This window comes from Xyrauchen texanus, chromosome 13 (genome assembly GCF_025860055.1).
Source record: "Xyrauchen texanus isolate HMW12.3.18 chromosome 13, RBS_HiC_50CHRs, whole genome shotgun sequence".
Classification (NCBI taxonomy): Eukaryota; Metazoa; Chordata; class Actinopteri; order Cypriniformes; family Catostomidae; genus Xyrauchen; species Xyrauchen texanus.
The window spans coordinates 34,231,471-34,251,531 of NC_068288.1; the positions used below are offsets into that span (position 1 = coordinate 34,231,471).

Consider the following 20,061-nt stretch of genomic DNA (forward strand, 5'->3'; position numbering starts at 1 on the left):
TATCTACTGCTCATCAATAAAGGGTTAAACCACTGAACAATGTTCTCGGTGGATGGGTATAGCTTTAAGGAAGGAAAATAAGTCTCCAGGATCAATCTCCACGTATCTACTGTAATAAAAGTCTTGCAGAGTGCTAGAAAAGTGTCAAAGAATTACTGTAATTGTAATGGAACAATCTAGAAAAAGTAGATACTGTAAAACAACAGTGACCATTTGTAATAAAAAAGTTAATTTAGTTGTAAAAATGTTAATAACAAATTGATTGATAGATAAGACACATAATATAAAAAAGAGAAACTACATAAATTAGATAAAAATATATCTATCTATTTCAAATGCTACAAAAGAAAAAGAGAATTCTGGAAATTATTAATAATACCACAATTTAAAAACAAATGCCATTTGGTAAAGTGCTTACTGTAATCAAAATTCACATCAATAATTTGTGAGCATACAAAAATACAAAATAAATGGCATATTTTTGTATTTTACAGCAGGCACTATTATGGAGCTTTAGCCAAGACAATCTCTATATAGGATGTTGAATAATTAAAAAAAAATATTGTCAATTATTAAACCTTAGAGTCAATTTTGTTAATCTGTTTTAAACACATAAATACATTTTGAACATTTACAATGGAATATGGGAAGCATGTTACATAAATGAAATTGCAAACAAATATTTTTGCTTTCACTTTTTCAAATGAGAAATTTAATATCAAAGTCTTGTACTATATGTGAGCCATTCGTAAGCTGGTTTCCCCAAAATGATAAAAAAAAAAAATAAAAATGGCTCTGTGGTGCTTTCAAAACATTGCTCTGTTTGTTTAGTGCATCCTGACCAACCAAACCTGGCAACATGAACTCAACTAATGACTGGGTTTGGGGTGGGACTATCTTTTTGTCCAAACAATGGCAGAAGAGGGCGGAGCGGTCTGAAACCCCAAGCCATTATTTTTTCATTTCTGTTTGGTGCCGCTTGTGGCGCTAAAAAAAAATAACACATCACCTTTAACTTAAAGGGTTTTTACTGATATATCAAGCTGTAAATATTGTGGGCATGTTGTGACCTCTAGTGCATTCTTTTCACAACTTACCAACAAAGTATTTTGCCTTTGCTGAAACCAATTCTACCTGAAAGTTATTCAAGATTTGTGATATTCAAACAGCATCCAGGTTTTCATGAAAGATAACCTTCTCTGTTTCACAACATTGCTGTGTATACCTATATGTGTCTTATGAACCATTTGAAGGTGTGGTATTGAATGGAGTTGGATTCATTGATGTGTTCCGGAAACATACTGACATGTGGCCTTTTGTGAAAAAGCACTGGACAGGCCACAGTACCACAAAGAACAGCACAAGAAGAATCACAGTGAAGAGCACCAGCCTCTTCCAGTTACCATAAAATCCCATAAATCGCAGCATCCTGCTCCAACAACCGTCTCTTCTATCCTCTATCCTCTCATTCTCCTCCGGTTTATTCCCGCTGATGTCAATACAGATGCAGTTGGGTATCATTGGGTTTGAGTAGCACAGTCTCTTTCCATCTAGGAAAACTTTCTCCACTTGTTGCTGGTGACTTGGGAGTTGACCCAAAACTTCCTGGCTTGTGACCAGATCTGGAGGACCATGTGCAGGCACAGACGTTGGCTGGCGACAAAGGGGGCAAGTGATCAGGGTGCCCGACTGCTCTGGTGAAATAACCACAAAGCGCGCAAGACATTCCAGACAGAAGGTATGGGTACAGTCAAGAAGCTTTGGTGTCTTGAAAGTATTGTCGTATTCACTGAAGCAGATTGAACATTCCGGACCGGCGTCCCAGACATTGTCCACGTGATCGCTGGAAGGCAATGTCTTGTTTTTGTGCTGTATTGTTCCAGATGGTGTTACTGTTGACACTTCTGGTTCCTGCATCCTACTGTGTGTTCAGCAGAACCTGAAATGCATAAATAATCCCTCAGTTATTAATTGGCACAACCAATTAAAATGCTCTTTCCCAATCTCTGAAATGTTCAATGACACCTGAGAGAGGCTCACATTCATCACCGGAGCACACTGCTTTTACTTGTAGTTATGATCAGATATTCCCAATGTATAATCTGCTTTTCGTTGGAATTATAATAGATCACTTCTTAGGCGACTTTGATCTTGCTCTATATAAACACAAAAGTTAAATGCTGGATAACAAAAGCATGTGATCACAGTTAACTCTTTTTCAGTAGAAAAACTGTTTGAACTCCCTTATTTAAATACAATTATTAATGACTGACTGATTTGAGGTTTATTTGAATTTTATAAACCATTAAGGTTATATGGAAAGATTACAATATCTGACATGACATATACCAGAGTGTTAATGTGGTTGCTTTGGGCTATAGGTTGCTATAAGGTGATGCTGAGACTAAACACACAAAAGTCTAAATATCAATTATGAAAGGAAAGTGCTTTGAATGTCAATATAATAAGGATTGTGATGGTATCTATCATTTTACACTTTTATTTGTCATAAAATGTACCTGTTCATTGTGACTCACTTGTTTGAAATTTAATGCAGTTACAGGGAAAGGATACACCTGTCCCAACAATACAATTTCCTTAATTATTTACAATGTGGAAAAGTTGCACATTTAAAGATTTTCCCTTCTCATCATTGGAAAAAATTGTGGACATAACAATCTGCCTGAAAATTTGTTTACAGATTATTTTATAAAGTTACATTTGAACATCCGTTCACCTAAAAGAAGTTGAAGAGAGATATAATTACCTTAAAAGTAGTTTCGTTAAACCTTGTTGATACTTTGAGATCTTAAAGCTGGATCCAAATTTAGCTGAACACAGAAAAGTTTTCCAAACAAGTACTTCACTGCCTGTCTTTTTCCAGACTGGTCTGTTTTAGTATTCCAGTAAACTCTCTGCCCTCACCTGCTCCTCAGATATTTGATATACTTACAGTACAAGCTCTGACTCAAGTCAGTTAAGCCGTAAATCATTACCTTATTCTTCCTCTCTCCATTTGTGATTCTCATCTCGCCACCCCCATTGTACATACTCCAACTGACACACATAACTGTGCGAATTATGGAACAGCAGGTGAGACAAAGAAAGGGAAGTAGGAAGAAGTTTTCAGATAGGATTTGTTTACAGTACGCAGTCATTGTAGACATATGCTAATGGGAGAATAACAAAGCATTGTAAGTGACAAATGTTTGCCATGCAGGACTCATAAGGGCAGTTCTGTACATTTAAATGTAGTTTAATTTGAACTAATAAAACATTAACATAACATTTGCCACTGAATTTGGAGAGGCAATCTTTAGATAGATTACATTAGGCAGTATGCTGTCTGTTTGTTGACAAACTGCAACATTATTTACTACATTTACAAGTTTACTTTAATTATTCTTCCAGTTCTTCTGATCAATACGTCTGGTAACTGATAAGACATCACTATGCATAATAAAAACTTACTAATAAAGAAACTGGTCATTAATTAAATCCGTTTTCAAAGTCACAAAGTAATGATTGCTGCATGCCTGATCTCACCCTCGCTTGGAGATAAGCAGCCAGGTATGAAAAAAACACGGTCTGGACGTTCACATGTGTAACAATGTTCATGCGTCATCACAAGTCTCACCAAAGTTGTTTACTTTCCTGTTGTTTTACTGTTCATTTTATAGTGTAGTGTGCCAACTAGTGCTGCTAGCATGGCTTCAGTTGAACTGAATGCTTCAAATACTCCATCTGAAATGTGTACATTTGCAATTATATTACACATACGCCATATTTGCAGTGAGCAGCACATAATGGATTGAGCTAATGGAACGGCCATGTTTTTCTGGAACTTGCTTCATATTCATATGGTGATTACATTTGAGACCTACAGTAAATGGGATCAAAGTCCTCCCATCTGTTTACCAAAGGCAGATGAATGTCAATTTCGTATGGATTGTGATTTCCTGATCACAATAGCCGTTAAGTTTGATTATGTGAAATTGCTTTTGATGCGAAGTCCAACCTGCTCTAATCTTCTTCGATTTTAATATCTATTCTTCAGTATATAATACAATTATAGTAGTTAACCACCACACCCAACCTTGTCAACTCTTTGATGACCAAAACCAGCCACCACCTTGATTGTTTATTTTGCACTCTATGGCTCTCCAAAAGAACCACTGGTTCATATTTTTTATGCCATTTTCATAAACATAGGACAAATTGTATTAAGTGATGACAGGCCTTTGTGTTTTGTGATATGATGGGATGGTAGAGCCATTAAAACTAATAATGAAAGAGAAATGTCTTGTGAATCAAAATGTCTTTTATTTCTGACATCATCAAATATGATTCAATACTCACTCCCTTAAGATATCAACATAAAAATAGGTTCAGCATCTAATATCTGTACATAATAATAATAATAAAAAACAACGTACATGCTTGGCACAGGAAATAATTAGAATATATGTGGTTATATTCTGAAATCATTATCATTGCTGTATCCCCACACACAAACCACATAATTGACCTTTACCTTAAATAAAAAACAACATTCTGACAACACATTGAAGATTTTAAAATTTTACACAATATAAAAAAAAAGTTCCAATACCAATATTCCAATTTGTTGAATGGGTAAAAAACAAAAAGAAAGAATATGACAATCCTTCAGGTAAACAGAAGCATAATAGGAATACAAATGAGAAACTAAACAGAAAATCACAATCACATGAGATAATATGACAATTTAAAGGCCACCTTTTTCAAAAAAAGTAAAATAATAATAAAATAAAAACGGTAATTGAATAATCCAGCCATTTCATAGAAATAGTAGTGAATCACTCCATTTATGACATCAAAAACTGTAATAAAAAGATATATTTGCCTCTAGATCCAAGTTTTTTTTATATATATATATATATATATATATATATATATATATATATATATATATATATATATATACTCTTCCCAAATATTACATTCTAATTTGGTAACCAGGTCTTCTTCATCCATTATTACATTCAGTTAATGGCACTTTTGTCTGATAAAATGGAAAGACAAAATGATTAAAGTGGTCAAGGACAAGGTTCCTCAAATTAAAAATGGTATTTCTTTATTTGGCAACACATTTTCGTTACAATTTTGCTTAGATTTGTGCATTGACATCATAGTTTGTAACTTTAAGGCCTGAGGCCCATTTTAAATCATAATTATATACTTGGGAACAACTTTGGTGCATGCTATAACACACTATGAATATAGAAGAGCTCTATGAAGAACTAGCCACTGTTAACAGGAGGGTCTTTCATACTTGTTAGTATAACATAGTTGTACTATGTCCATATTTGTATTTTATATTGTTATTATATTATTTTTTGTAATATTCATGTGGAATTAATAAAGTGCTAATGGAATATGTGAACAAGGTACATAATCGATAGAAATAATCAAGTTTTTTTGTACAGGAACTGGACACTTAAACTGCTTTATCCACAAGTACAAAATGCTAATGGCTCACTGTGTGCAAATATCATCAAGGAAGTCATGTTTTGGATCCTAGGTACAATGTCAAAAGATTCAAAAGTACAATAATCACGTGAAAATACTGAAAATGAATATAAACATTACAAAATCCATTGAGAAAACAAATTACTTGACAAAAATAATAGATTTACACTACAAAAACTCTCCAGGTGTCAAAAACACCATGTGTGAAAAAAATATAAATAGAAATAAATATGAATCGAAAAAAAATTCCAAAAGAAAAATCTTACGTCAGTTTGAACATTTCACTCGCTCGTGTACATAACTAACGGAAAATGTTACTGCTCAATTAATTTTTAGAAAACAGTGCTGGCGGACACACTGTCCCATGTTTTGAGAGGGGGGCCCATAACTGGCCCTTTGAGGCTGGTCACACATTGTATACCTTTGTTACTGCACCAGTTGCCACAGTAGCATTGCGGGAGGCTGATGTTGCTGAAGGCCTCTCTCTCCTGACATACCTTTGTTTACGAACTGCAAACATAACAAAAATCATTAAGAAAAACAATGGCTAGCTTTAAATGCACTTTCCAAAGCTCAAAATATTCAGAAACCTGAGAGGCATTAAAGTGCATCATTTATCATATATACTAATCAGAGCTCACTGCTCTTACTAGTTTATAATAATCAAATATTCCAAATAGATGAAATATAGTCCAGCTGGTACTAGAATAAACCACATTTTGGACTACTTTGATCAAAGCATAAAATATCACAAAACTTTAGATAATAATTATCAGATTATGTACTAAGGGAGTTTTTCCCTCACTGCTGTTGCCATACACTTGCTCGCTGGAAAATGTGAGTCACTACACTTTGTAAAGCTGATCTGCATTGTGAAAAGTGCTGTACAAACATTTGAAATGAACTGAAGTAGTTCTAATTCCTCATACCTGAAGATGTGGCTTCAGGAATCATGACAGCCTTAGAAGAGAAATATTTCCTCATTAGTACTTTTGGTATCTTCTGCTTTGATAATATTTGAAGGCCAATGCTGCAATTATTCACATAACATTCAAAGAACATTAATGGATTATAAAGATCTTACCGTCTCACTTGGCTGGAACATAAAAGCTGACAAAGAGAAAAATTACAAACTGCTTACATATCCAAAAGAAAAAATTAAATGATTAAATTAACAATATTAAACATAATTGGGTAAAGACGGTTAACCTTAAACTTAAAGAGCTTGTCAGTAACAAAACATAAGAAACTTTTATACATTTTACCCTTGTTGCGCCTGTAGAAGAAACCAGGAAGGCGGTTTGAGCGCTTCAGGTAAAAGAAAGACGCCACAGTAAGGATGATGCCCAGGCTTATCAGAAGAGTTCCAAGAAGGACAGAGGCTGCTACACCTGAACCACCTGCCATTACACACACAATGCACAAAGGATGAAACTACTGAGTGCCAGTATAGAAATAAAAATTCTTTTTAAAGCCGTTTTGTTTGCGGGCTGCCCCCATTCACCCTATGGAAGTGGGTTTCATTATAGGTTCGTCTTCTCTCACTTGAGGAACATTTCAACAGTGATTTCAACTGATTTCACATTACAATCAGTTAACTTACCAATGAATGCAGGTACTGGAGTGTGACTGGACCTAGCTAGAGGGTGAGCAGAAAATACAATGAAAAGCAAAAAATAGACCTTATTCACAATTGTGCCATCTTTGATTTTTAATTGGAATGACAAGGAGGCTGTGAGGGATTACCATCTTTTCAATGGAAGGAACGGTATAAAGCTGTTTAAAGCTCCCAGATCACATCTGATTTTCCACAACTCATATTGTCTGGAGTTTGTCAACAGTGCTCTTGAAAATATATTTTTTTCAATGTTTTGTTGGTGGAATGATCCAAAAACATAAACAACAGTACAGACCATTGAAGAGACTGAACGTCTTTCCCTCACAGCGTCGTTGTCGTTCCCATTACGAATCAAAGATGGTGCTACGGTGAATGAGTTTTTAAAATCTGTTTTCCTAGATTTTAGCTTTAACATTTAAATTAAGTAAAATCTAAAATCATGACACAAGTGCACATGGAATTTATTCAACTGTCAAGCAATCTTATAAACTATGTAACTACACAATAATGTCTATAGCACAACACTTACTATTGTTGAATGTTGAATTCCACTGCTCCAGTGAGTCACAGTACACACAAAAATTTGTACTGTTCTCTTGAACATGTCGAAGCCCTGGTGATGGATTCAGAATTACAAAATATATAATGCACAAAGATTTATGTTTTTATATAAATTACATCTAAATGTTTGAGATCAAGCTTTGCACCAAATAAGCATATAAAATGGACAATCAATTTGCTCAGTTTGTATATTAAAAACACTCAAGCATTAATTTGCATCTCTGAGAATTATTCAACCAGGTTATTTATTTTGAAATATTTAGTATTTACCCTAAATTCAAAGTTTATTTCTTCTGTTAAATGACAAACATACCAGGATCACAGAGTGTAATATTTGCACAGGTTTCATTCATTCTCTTTATTCTTTCACAACAGTCATTGGAGTTTTCTAGCAGAGCCTGAAACACATACAAATCCAAAATATACACATAAAACATGGAACTGGTCTTAATAAATACAACCAAACAAGCTGCTTTGTTAAAGGGATGTTCAACCAAAAATAAAAATTCTCTCATAATTTACTCACCCTCATGACATTCCAGATGTGTATGACTTTCTTCAGCAGAATGCAAACGTAGGTCCATACAATGCAAGTGAAAGGTCATCAGACATTTGCAACTCCAAAAATCACATAAAGGAAACATAGCCATAACCCATATGAGTCCAGTGGTTAAATCCATATCTTCAGAAGCGATATAATAGATGTGAGTGAGAAACAGTTCAAAATGCAAGTAATTATTTTTACTCTAAATCTCCACTTTCACTTTTACATCTAAAAGTCACACGTTGTGCCTGTTTAGTTTCACTTTCACACCAGAAAGTGAAAGTTAAAGTGGAGAAAAAGGATTTAAACATTGTTCTGTTTCTCACTCACACCTATAATATCCCTTCTGAAGATATGGATTTAACCACTGGAGTCATATGGGTTACTTCTATGTTTCCTTTATGTGATTTTTGGAACTAGAAAAGGTCTGATCACCTTTCACTTGCACTGTATTGACCTACAGAGCTGAGATACTTAAAACAATATTTGTTTGTGTTCTGCTGAAGAAAGAAAGTAATACACATCTGGGATGGCATGAGGGTGAGTGAATGATAAGAGAATTTTCATTTTTGGTTGAACTATCCATTTAAGACTCACACTGAGAGTTGTGTGATTATTCCAAAGACACCTGAAGGGAAAAGACAAGAGATACCTTGGTTTCTGGAATTTCTAACACAAAAAGAGCAGCACTGACGATGTAGTAGGCTCTACTCATGATGAAATTACTCCTGTGGGTTAGATTGAGTCAATATAGAGCTGAAATCCATGTTCTAAACAATGTTATGTTCAATCTAAAATGTCACTTTAGGAGAAGAAAAAACGTAGGACGGGCACATCAACAGTTGAGCTAGTTTTTCTTCAACTAAACTCTTAATATCATTGTGCATTGAATTTGTAAGAAATGGCCTTCTTCACTGTAGTTTTTTTGTCTGACTCTGGACTCGTGGTTCAAATTCATTGTTTTGCTAGGTGGGTGTTTATTAGTAAATATGAAGAATGACATTTTATCACCAAGTACAATGACATTTGGCAAATATGTTAACCCACCAAACAGGTTCTTTATAAGTCTAGTGACTTTCAATCTGAGCAGCTGGCTAATTAGCTTGCAGTCTGTTTTAGACGCTATCATTCAAAAGACGCAATAAACAAGAGTGAATGAAGACTGTCACGTTTTCTCGGTTTAACGACAATAGAATCCAGATTTGATGATAATAAACACTTGCCTTACCAGCGAGACGTTTCAATGTGTCAGAAATCTGTTGACAACAGGAGTTTGCTTCCTGGTTAATAAACGTTCATTGCCAAAATACAGGTCTTTTTGTTGCCAGTTATAACGACAGCTTTGACATTACTAGAAGCATTTCCATGTCAAATCCATACTCAAGTCAAGTCAAGTGGTATTGTCATACGAATATCATTTAGTAACAAAAATATACATAAAACAGACGCGAACGCACGTTCGTAGCCAGCCAACGTAAGATTAAATGTTTCGTGTCTCAGTGAGGCATTTTAACAGACAGTTTTCTGTTCAAAAACATGTTTTTTTGTATTATTATTATTATTATTATTATTAATAATAATAATAATAATAAAACTAATATTATGATGTATATAAGATTCAATAGAATCTTGCGAAGATGGATCACAATATCAGAACCGAGTTTACAAGACTTTACATTTTCAAAGCTCAGTGACTTTTATTATGAAGACAACAAGTGCCTTCGTATTTTTAGTTGCTAGGAGACAGTTAGCTCATGAACCCGAGTGACCAATACCATATGATCATACAGGGAGGAATAAAAATGGAATGAAACTTCTCAAAGTCCTAGACGCTACAGACAAATGCACATACACATAACGTAGCTTAGCAAACTTCATTAGGCATCAGTTCACGAAATATATTAGCTCATGTAAAATAATAGCCATTTAAAATAATTAAGTGTTATTTATTGTCAGTTTCCTCTGATTTCACAGTGCAACAATGTTTTTTCTCTCTCTCTCTCTCTGAATAGTAAGTATTTCCTAATTGCTTTTGCCTCAAAAATATAGAAAATGACTATAATTCCCCACAATTTTTGCTTTTGTGACCGACAGTGATATTTTGAAAATGACCTATTTTCCAGAACATTCCAGATAGATTCAGTGCTGAGTAAACTTGGAGCAACTTCTAGAACTTTCCAGTAATATAAATATTAGTATAAATAGAGGGGCCGTGAGCCCACCTGTATGGTTCCAGCTGCCTAAGTGGACACATATTTGCATTTTTCTGAGATGGCATCAAGAGGCTGCAAGCATCATTTTGCTATGTCTGCGGCCAATTTATCAAGAAAAAGTACTTTGTGGAAGCACCTGCTAAGATGTGTGAGGCCTACAAGGCATATTTAGGCATGCCTGTCGGGTTCAAGACAAACCCTGGGAACCTCATTTCACCTGCGAGCACTGCAAAAAAAAAAAAAAAAAATTTTAAAAAAAATAACGCTGAAGATAAGATTATATATATATTATAAAATTGGTTAATTTTAAAAAATGCAAAAGTTTTTAATTTTAAAAGTTTTTAATGTTATTGAAAAAATATATAATATATGAAAAATGTTGCAAAATGTCTTAGACATTAGTCATAGGTGAAATAAATGTATTTTTGTAGGAAGGTACAGAGGGGAAAAGAGAGCCATGAAGTTCGCTATACCAACAATTTTGAGGGAACCCACTGACCACTCAAGCAACTGCTACTTCTGCATGGTGGACCCTTCCTAACGTCGGACTGGCAAGAATGCACCTGCTATCATGTATCCAGACCTTCCTTCATCCATCGCCCCGGTGCCACACTGCCATGAGCTCCCCGTACCCACTCCTCCGGAGAGAGAGCAGCCAACTTTAGAAGAGAGGAGCAAGTCAGAATGCGAGGAAGGTCGTTGTAGATCCAAATGACAATTTCAGAGGTGGAGCTGAAGAGAGAAACCCACACTACCCCAACCAAAAAGACCTCAACAACTAGATTAGAGATTTTGGTCTCACCAAGTACAATGCCGAGCTGTTTTGACATCTAGGCTCAAGCAGTGGAACTTTGTGGATGACAGTGTGTAAGTCGCAGATCAGAGGAAGCGTCACCAAACTTTTTCCAGCTTCTTTACCCGTCAAAATGGGCTCTGCTTCTACCACAATGTGACCAGTCTGTTTGAGGCAATCGGAATCACCTGTAACCAAACTGTAACCAGAATGAGTTGCACCTCTTCATTGACAGCTCATCCAGGAGCCTCAAAGCCGTGCTGCTCCATAATGGTAACAAGTACCTGTCTCTTCCCCTGGCTCATTCGGTGAACCTCAAAGAGGATTACAACAGCATCAAGACCTTGCTGGATGCCTTGAAGTATGATGAGTACATTTGGGGAGTGATTTACAGTATAATCGTAAATCTCGATCTACTCCTAAACCTTTTATATTAATTTTTGTATTACTTTATTATAAATACATGTTCATTTGGATTCATAACCGTAACGGTCAGGAGGATCTGCGGCGGCTAAATAAACCAATACGAATAGTTTCTTTCAACATTATAGAATATATCAACGTTACAGGTAAGACCAAGGTCTTTGAAATGAACACTGTAAGTGTAGACCTGTAAAACGAGTCCAGTTTTATATCTCTGCATTAGATTGTCATGAGTAGCCTAGTTATGTCCAGACATTGGCGCTCACTTGACGTTCGCACGGAATGATAAATACAACTATAAAGAATTAACATGAAGAAACACAACTCGCTATTTTGTACTAATGGCCAGACATTAAAGTTTATGAACTTTTTGTCAAAGCTTTGCTTTGTTGTGTGTTTTTGTGGATAGATTTTAATGCCCCTGCATCTTCTGGGTATAATTGTTTATTAGGGCATTTGTCAACAGGGTTAACTTTGGAATCGTTTTCATCAATATGTGCCCTTAAAGCAAACAATGCAATTTAGTCCTTATTTATGTATGGTTCACCAATTGGCAAAAAGCAGCATATTCAGAAGGCTTGTCTGTTACAGAAGGGTTAAAACAAGCAAGGTTCTGGAAACAGTGACTACTCAAGCCTGACTGACTCCCAGTTTCTGTTGACAGGGGCGTCGGACTGGGGGGGTAAAGGGTACCGAGTACCCAGGGCCGGAGGCAGGGGGGGCCCCTTAGAAGTCAGTTTTCTATACATACATATTTGGTACGGGGGCCCAGCAAGATGGTTTGTACCCAGGGCCCAAAATTTGGTGCTACGCCCCTGTCTGTTGAGGTCTCAACTCTGCCCTGACAATTCTCAAAGCCTTTCTCAGGAGATGAATGACCAGAGCAGAGGCTCTCTGCAAACCTCACAGGAGGTCAATAATTTGTACAGGCCTAATCTATTCATGATATGTGTGGCTGTGGCACCACATTTCCTCTTATCTAATATGCTGGACGTTTCTTGATTTGAACACCTATTTCTTTGGTCAGCAGCTGAAAATCTATCAATTATGTATCAATGCACTATTATCTGTGTGCTTCCTTATTGTCATAATCTTTTTGTTTGGTGGTGATGGGAAAATTCCAAACTTCTTTGGTGGCAAAGCCATAGGCATGTTGGACAGATTTGAAGAGGAGAAGAGGAAAGCCAAATAAAAATATGAAAGGTAATCAGTACATCTAACCTGATCAATTGATCAATGAAAAACGATGTTATCCATACAAATATCTATCACATTTTTCATTCTATCCTGATATATTGCCATGCAATTGTCCTCTTTCAGGATCATTCTCACCCATGGAATTCTACAATTGCAGGAGGCTCTAAAAAATGTAAGTACTGTACAAAAGGCACACATACATGGGTAACACTCTGTAGAATGATTTTAACAGAGTCACAGTTTAATTCGATCCCCACAGCCACCACCATTGTGCCCTTAAGCAAGGCACTTAACTCCAGGTTGCTCCGGGGGGATTGTCCTTGTAATAAGTGCACTGTAAGTTGCTTTGGATAAAAGCGTCTGCCAAATGCATAAATGTAGTTCAGTTAGCTCTTGCAAGTCCCATAAATTCCACTGTCATTAAACTATTTTATTAAAGTAGTTTAAAAAGCACATTTCAAAACATTTTAAATATAGTAAGTTAAAAATAAAATTAAAAAGTTTTATAAGTCGTTTGTATTTTAACATTAGCAAACATCTTTTCCATTACAGCTGATGGTTATTTAAACAGGAGTGGTGGTGGTGTAGTGGTCTAAACCACATAACTGGTAAACTGGTAATCAGAAGATCGCTGGTTTGATCCCCACAGCCACCACCATTGTGTCCTTGAGCAAGACACTTAACTCCAGGTTGCTCTGGGGGGATTGTCCCTGTAATAAGTGCACTGTAAGTTGCTTTGGATAAAAGCATCTGCCAAATGCATAAATGTAAAATGTAAACAAAATTAGAGAGGGCATAACATGCCAGTTTGAGACTCTGCAGAGCCAAACACAAATAGGGATGGATGACAGAGAAAAAAAAGGTAATGGCAGACTGTTCATCTGCATGTCTTGACTACTAGACCATTTTTGTAAATATATTACATCTAAAATGACTAAATATACACTCTATATTGGTATTATTTTGAAAAACCAAAGAAGAAGCAAGATATATGAAAGCATTAAACTCTATTTCAATATGACCTGGTTTAAAGGATAATTCTGTTCAATACAAGTTAAGCTCAATTGACAGCATTTGTGGCAAAATGTTGATTAGCACAATAGTAATTTCAACTTGTTCCCCCTTTTCTTAAAAAAAAGAAGAAGCAAAAATCGAGGTTACAGTGAGGCAGTTATTGGAAGTGAATAAGGTCCCATTTTTGACGAAAGCTTATAATTTCATAAAAGCACTTACATTAATTCTTCAGTGAAAACTTGTGTATTACACTGCCAAAATTAAAATTAGCCATTTAGATTATATAAGCAGATACTTAAGAGCCTATGATTGGTTCATTATTGCAGTTTCAGCTGGCAATTTTAACCCTAACTGATGCAGTGTGTATCTTCTCATTCCTTAAACAACCATGTTGGAAGACGTATTCTGTGGTCGTGGAAAAGGTGTTACTGTGTTAACAGTACTGTGGTACTGCAGGAGCAAATTATTGGCCTGCATCAAGCAAAGAAAACAACTAAGGAGATTGTTGAAATCACTGGAATGGTGATAAGAACTGTCCAACGCATTATTAAAACCTGGAAAGATAGTGGTGAAGCATCAGATTTGTGGAAGAAATGTGGTCAGAAAAAAAATCTTGAATGATTGTGATCGCAGATCACTGAAACTCGTGGTGAAGTCGCTTAAAAAAAAATCAACAGTACAACTCATGACTATGTTTAATAGTAAACGTTTCCACATGCACAATGTGACAAGAACTTACAGGTTTGGGTCTAATTGGGTATATTCCAGGATGACAATGGCAAGATTCATCAGGCTCAAATTGTGAAAGTGTGGTTCAAGAAGTATGAGGAATCATTTTCACACATGAATTGGCCACCACAGAGTCCTGACCTTAACCCCATTGATAGTCTTTGGGGTGTGCTGGAGTAGACATTACGGAGTGGATCGACTCTACTGTTGTCAATACAAGATCTTGGCCTAAAATTAATGCAACTCTGGATGGAAATAAATGTTGTGACATTGCATAAGGTTGTCAAAACCATGCCACGACGAATGCGCGCTGTAATCAAAGCTAAAGGCTGTCCAGAAATATTAGAGTATGCAAAGTTTTTTTTTTTTGGCCAGACAGTGTATTTGAGATGTAGAGTTGTTTAATAATTTTTCAGTAAGTTTAGGGTTTCAGGGTTTATGGTATTACATTGTCATGGCAGCAAAGTTGTAAAATACACAGAAAAGTGAGTATACATGCATAGATTTAGGCACAAAAGGACATTATATGCATATTGTTTACATCTTGTAGCTCTATATTTTAAAAGGTGAGTATTATAATGTTTACTTACTTCCATTGTAAGTGCTTCACTGTAACCTAGATTTTTTATATGTTTTTTAAAGGAGGGAGAAGTCAAAACAAATTTTTGTGGCTATAAATCAATATTATGTCATAAATGCTGCTGATTGAGCTTAACTTCTATTAAACCTGGAATATTCCTTTAAGTGTTTATCAATTGAATAAAGGCACATTTATTTTCTATTAAATTAGATCAGTATGGCTGTAAAAGATTTGGGCTCAAACATGCTTCTGGAGCATCTGAAAGCAGAGTAGAGCAAGGAACATGGCATGCTGGGAGAGATTCTGTCACAGCTTGGCATAGACAGTACCTCTTCTCTTTGTGAAAACTGGAAAATGACCAACAAATCGGTTGCAGATGACTTAAGACCACAGCAGTGAGCCTCTGTAGCACCAGTCAGTTGGAGTGTAGCTGAAGAACCTCTAAACCCCTTCAGTATGTGGTCCCAGGACACAAACCGCTCCCAAATGATTGTGGAATACAAGATGAGTGAGTGGGAAGAAGTGGTGCATAAACCCAAAGGCAATATCATAGCAGGAGAAGGCAGCTCTTTGACTTTAATAATGACTCAGAATGAGATGCAACATACTTCAATGCATGTTAAATACTCAGATATCCAAGAAATGTCATAAAGTATATTCTATGTTCAGTTTCCTTCACATTGGATTAGCATTGTAAGTGAAACCTAGAAATTGCATGTGACTGGTGAACTTTGTTCTGTATTTACTTTGCCTGCTGTAGATATCTGGACTTTGTGGATTCTTTTTGAAAGATATTAATTGACACGTGTGGATATTATAAAAACCCTGAGACAGTATGGTATATCTTACTGCAACTAAAAGTATTCTGTTCTATTTTAGTTGGACCATGCCACATCCAAACAGTTTTCACAAATAATATTGCAAATCTGTATGTGACAAAACTAAGAACTATCTTGAATGTTTGTAAAGTTCTTCCGAATATTTTAGACAACCTTAATATAACATCAATACATCAAATAATTATTTTAATATTTTAAAATATATTTTGAAAGTTTGTTTACAGTTGAAACATAACAAAAATGTAGCAATTGTTAAATTGAACAGATTAACATCTGTTTCATAAATTGCATAGACTGCTTAAAAGTTGCAAATATTGTTCAACTCAATCCAATAAATTTTTTCTTCTGTATTTTAAATCTGTATATAATATCTCACATCCTTTTGACACATTGTATTTTTCAACTTTTTGTAAAATTAATAAATAAAATCAAGGAACTTAAAACATTACTAAAAATCATTAAAGCACTTGCTACATTATAATTCAAAATAATTGGAGCTATAACTGAAAGTCCTATTGTTGCTAAATCTACTCTTTCATCCTACACTACCACCTTGCAGATGACATAATAGCCTAAATCCAACTTTTATGAAATTCTTAATCAGATGTTGTTGTCATTCATCTACCAAATCAGCAGGAGGTGGCAAGAGTCTACAAGGGTTCAGATATGCCACCAAGCACACGTCGTAACTGTTGTGCATTAGAGCCTACTTTGCCAACACAGTCGATATACATTTTCCAAGGGTTCAACTGCAGGATGTCTTTTGTGATGTTAAGACAATCTTTTGGGAGAAAGTGAAGTTTACTTTTGTATGTTAACGTTACAATGTTACAGAGGTGTAATTTAAGAGGGATGCATTAATTCAGCTACATGTTTGTGAGGCAAGAGGTTAAATGGGTGGGCTTATATTACAATATTTAAATATTTACCTGTTCCTTTGTAGTATCCACAAAGTTTTCCATCAACCACACCAGCATTTGATGCATTGCTGCGAAATGATTGGAGAGGCCATGGTAAAAGAAGGCCATCCCTCCAGAATTCCCCATCAGGGTTGTAGATCTCCACTACATTAAACAGTTTTAGATAGAAATTATTTGGGCTCAAACATATTAGCATACTGTATTGTCAGGGTTGGGAGGGTTACATTTGAAAAGTTTTCCACTACAGATTACTGGATACATGCTGTGAAATTTAATTTGTAACGTATTCCGTTAGATTACTCAAGGTCAGTAACATATTTTAAATACTTTGGATTACTTCTTCAGCACTGGTAGATTTTTTTCACTTATTTTGACTATAAAAATTCTGCAGTAAGACAAAATGCACATGTTAAAAATACATTATCTGAAAAACCTAAATATCTTATGCAGTGTTGTTTCTAAAACAAGATCAATCAAATTAATCTTGTTTTAAGGATTTATTAAAAAAAATATTATTATAGGTAAACAATACTAAAATTATTATCTAGAATATGATTTTTGCCCTAATATCAAAGGTCTTACTATAAAAAAAAATTATGATCCAACGTGAATTTTCTTGATAAAAACATGATCGTGCCTGGTAACGTGCATATAAAATGGCTAGAAATAAAATTTTAGCTTAGTGTAAAGCTGACAATTTACACAAGGTTTATTTCTATTTCTTCTGCTCCAAACTTACTTCAAACTTACTTCTCTGTCTGCTCGTATGAATTTAACACATCATAAGAAAGTGTTTCACTGCTGTTCAGATGCACTTTGAATCGCATCATTTATATGTATAAATGTTTTCCATCTGAAAGGACTAAATATTAAATGAAACAAATGACAATAAAATGCAAAGTAATCTCTTCAGTAATCAAAATACTTTTAGAATGTAACTGTATTCTAAATGATTTAAATTGTAACTGTAGTGGAATACAGTTACTTATATTTTGTATTTTTAAATACGTATTCCCGTTACATGTATTTCGTTACTCCCCAACCCTGTGTATTGTATTCATTCTGTTGACATTCTTACCCAGTACATTGATTTCCCCATTGAGTGCAGCTGTACTGCAATGATATTTTGAATATTTCATTTGACCAAGTCCACTCCATTTGTTGGTTTTTGGGTCAGACTCAAGCAGGCAATTACCCATACAGTCAGGCTAATCATCTGTGTGGTATGATTGTTGTTCATGAGACATGGCAGAACAGGTGCAGTTAAGGGAAAGGCAAAATGGAGATGGCAATAAACTTTACTTTACTAGTTACTGTGGTCCTCACTTGGTTTTATTTACATTTATTTGAAGAAATAAGAGCATGTGCTGACAGTATAGCACACAAGTTTTTTAGTGTTTAAAAAAAAACATTACATTGAAAAAAATATTTGTACCTGAGGGGTCCATCCTCCGAGCACATATAGGCGGCCCTTCATCCTAACGACACAATGATATGCAAGGGGCATAGGCAAAGTGGCATAGATATATTCACCAGTGTTGGGTGCATAACAGAAGCTGCGCTCAGAGTAGCTTCTGTAACGTGAACATATCGCTCCTCCATCATTACTAATGCAGAGCAATAGATCTGTTATCTCCATGCCATAGCGCAGCTTCAATCTGAGGAATGGAGCATCTGAAACCATTCTTGCTGCTTCCACTGATTCTTCCATCATCTCTAGACATTCAGCATCAACTAGCAGAGGTGTGTTCCGTTTCATTGTCTCTTCAAATAATGCACATCCACCAGTGGAAGATCTACCTTCTTGGAGTGGTGATGGCGTAGTGGCTAAAGCACAGGGCTGTTAATCAGAAGGTCATTGGTTTGAACCCCACAGCCACCACCATTGTGTCCTTGAGCAAGGCACTTAACTCCAGGTTGTTCTGGGGGGATTGTCCCTGTAATAAGTGCTCTGTAAGTCGCTTTGGATAAAAGCGTCTGCCAAATGCATAAATGTAAATGTTTAAGAGCTCTGGAAGGGGACTGACACAGTTTTCTTCCTCATACCCTACACCACCTGGGCAGTACTACACCCAATGCAGCACCATCTCTTCCACTGAGGCAAACATCAGTGAAGTGCTGCCGCAGGTAGCACTGAGCCTGGTCAGCCAAATCCTCTGCCCCAAGGTCCCGGGTTTAGTAATAGATGCCTAGGTAGTTGGAGGTATCCATGTTGTCGATCATGTAGATCTGACAATGGCTGAACACATCATCTACCTGTAGCAGAACAGCAGCAACAGAGATCCCCTGCACATTGGCTGCAGTGAGTGGAAGATTGGAGCTGTACATGTACTTCAGCAAAAGGGCCAGGTTTTGGGCTTGCATATCTCTTAACATTACCTGACAGTTGGTACACTCATGCAGGCTGCAGGTGAACATTACACGAAAGTAGGGGCTGAATGCAGAAAGCACTGTGTGATGACATGGGAAGCTGACTCCCTCAGAACCACATCTATGAACTGCGCTGCGTCCCACATTCGATTTAGCTGCTCCAACAGCATCAAACCATGCTTGGCTCTAAGATCCATTTTTGTACTTTGTCTCTTTATATCTCTGCCCTATCTTAAACACATCCTGAAGACCATTAAAAAGTGAAAATTCATCTGAAGAGATAAAAGATATTTTGTAAGCTAATGCAGAAAATTGAGATGGCACAGAAACTTGCAGCAACATGTTAGACCCAGTGTTTAAAAATCCACAGAAGCACTAATTCAAAGTTCTATTCTTATTTAATTTTATCATTTTGATGGAAATGTATAAACTGTTTCCTTCTTAAATGAGTCAATGTTTTGACATTTAAATTAAATGACATTTATAGTCGTATCTGTCATATAGCATTGGCAACAGTTCCAGAAACATGCAAAGTCTAATGCATTACATTACAGTATTGTAATGCCTTCAATACTGTATTGAAGGCATTCTGCCTTCAGGCAACAATGTGTTCATGTAATGTAATGCATTGTAATTTATCAAGTATTAGCACAAGCATTAATGAATCCTACCAGATCTCTGGCTTCCTGTGGTTTCTGCCTTCAGGCAACAATGTGTTCATTACCCACATTTGACACAAACACACTGGC

General features: G+C 35.8%; 2 protein-coding genes and 1 pseudogene across 4 annotated transcripts; all 3 read right to left on the bottom strand.

The window, feature by feature from the left end:
• Positions 1-317: 317 nt before the first annotated feature.
• LOC127653692 (RING finger protein 223-like) lies at positions 318-2,919 on the bottom strand. Of its 2 annotated transcripts, none has more exons than XM_052140481.1 (2): positions 2,041-2,137; positions 318-1,939 (listed from the first exon to the last, which is right to left on the bottom strand). In XM_052140481.1, exon 2 carries the CDS (start codon positions 1,915-1,917, stop codon positions 1,237-1,239), a length of 681 nt encoding a protein of 226 aa, XP_051996441.1. In that variant the 5' UTR covers positions 1,918-1,939; positions 2,041-2,137; the 3' UTR covers positions 318-1,236. The 2 variants fall into 2 exon arrangements, with proteins under 2 accessions (XP_051996441.1, XP_051996439.1); XM_052140479.1 differs by lacking the exon at positions 2,041-2,137 and adding an exon at positions 2,768-2,919 and having other exon boundaries at positions 320-1,939.
• Positions 2,920-4,971: 2,052 nt separating this feature from the next.
• Positions 4,972-9,521, bottom strand: c13h1orf159 (chromosome 13 C1orf159 homolog). Of its 2 annotated transcripts, XM_052140483.1 has the most exons (9): positions 9,463-9,521; positions 8,887-8,962; positions 8,004-8,088; positions 7,659-7,742; positions 7,115-7,150; positions 6,777-6,911; positions 6,596-6,621; positions 6,441-6,471; positions 4,972-6,021 (listed from the first exon to the last, which is right to left on the bottom strand). In XM_052140483.1, the coding sequence occupies exons 2-9, from the start codon at positions 8,947-8,949 to the stop codon at positions 5,918-5,920; spliced, it is 564 nt and encodes a 187-aa protein (XP_051996443.1). In that variant the 5' UTR covers positions 8,950-8,962; positions 9,463-9,521; the 3' UTR covers positions 4,972-5,917. The 2 variants fall into 2 exon arrangements, with proteins under 2 accessions (XP_051996443.1, XP_051996442.1); XM_052140482.1 differs by lacking the exons at positions 8,887-8,962; positions 9,463-9,521 and having other exon boundaries at positions 8,004-8,586.
• A 7,114-nt stretch (positions 9,522-16,635) lies between these two features.
• On the bottom strand, positions 16,636-19,637 carry LOC127653687 (kelch repeat and BTB domain-containing protein 12-like; annotated as a pseudogene).
• Between the last annotated feature and the right edge of the window lie 424 nt (positions 19,638-20,061).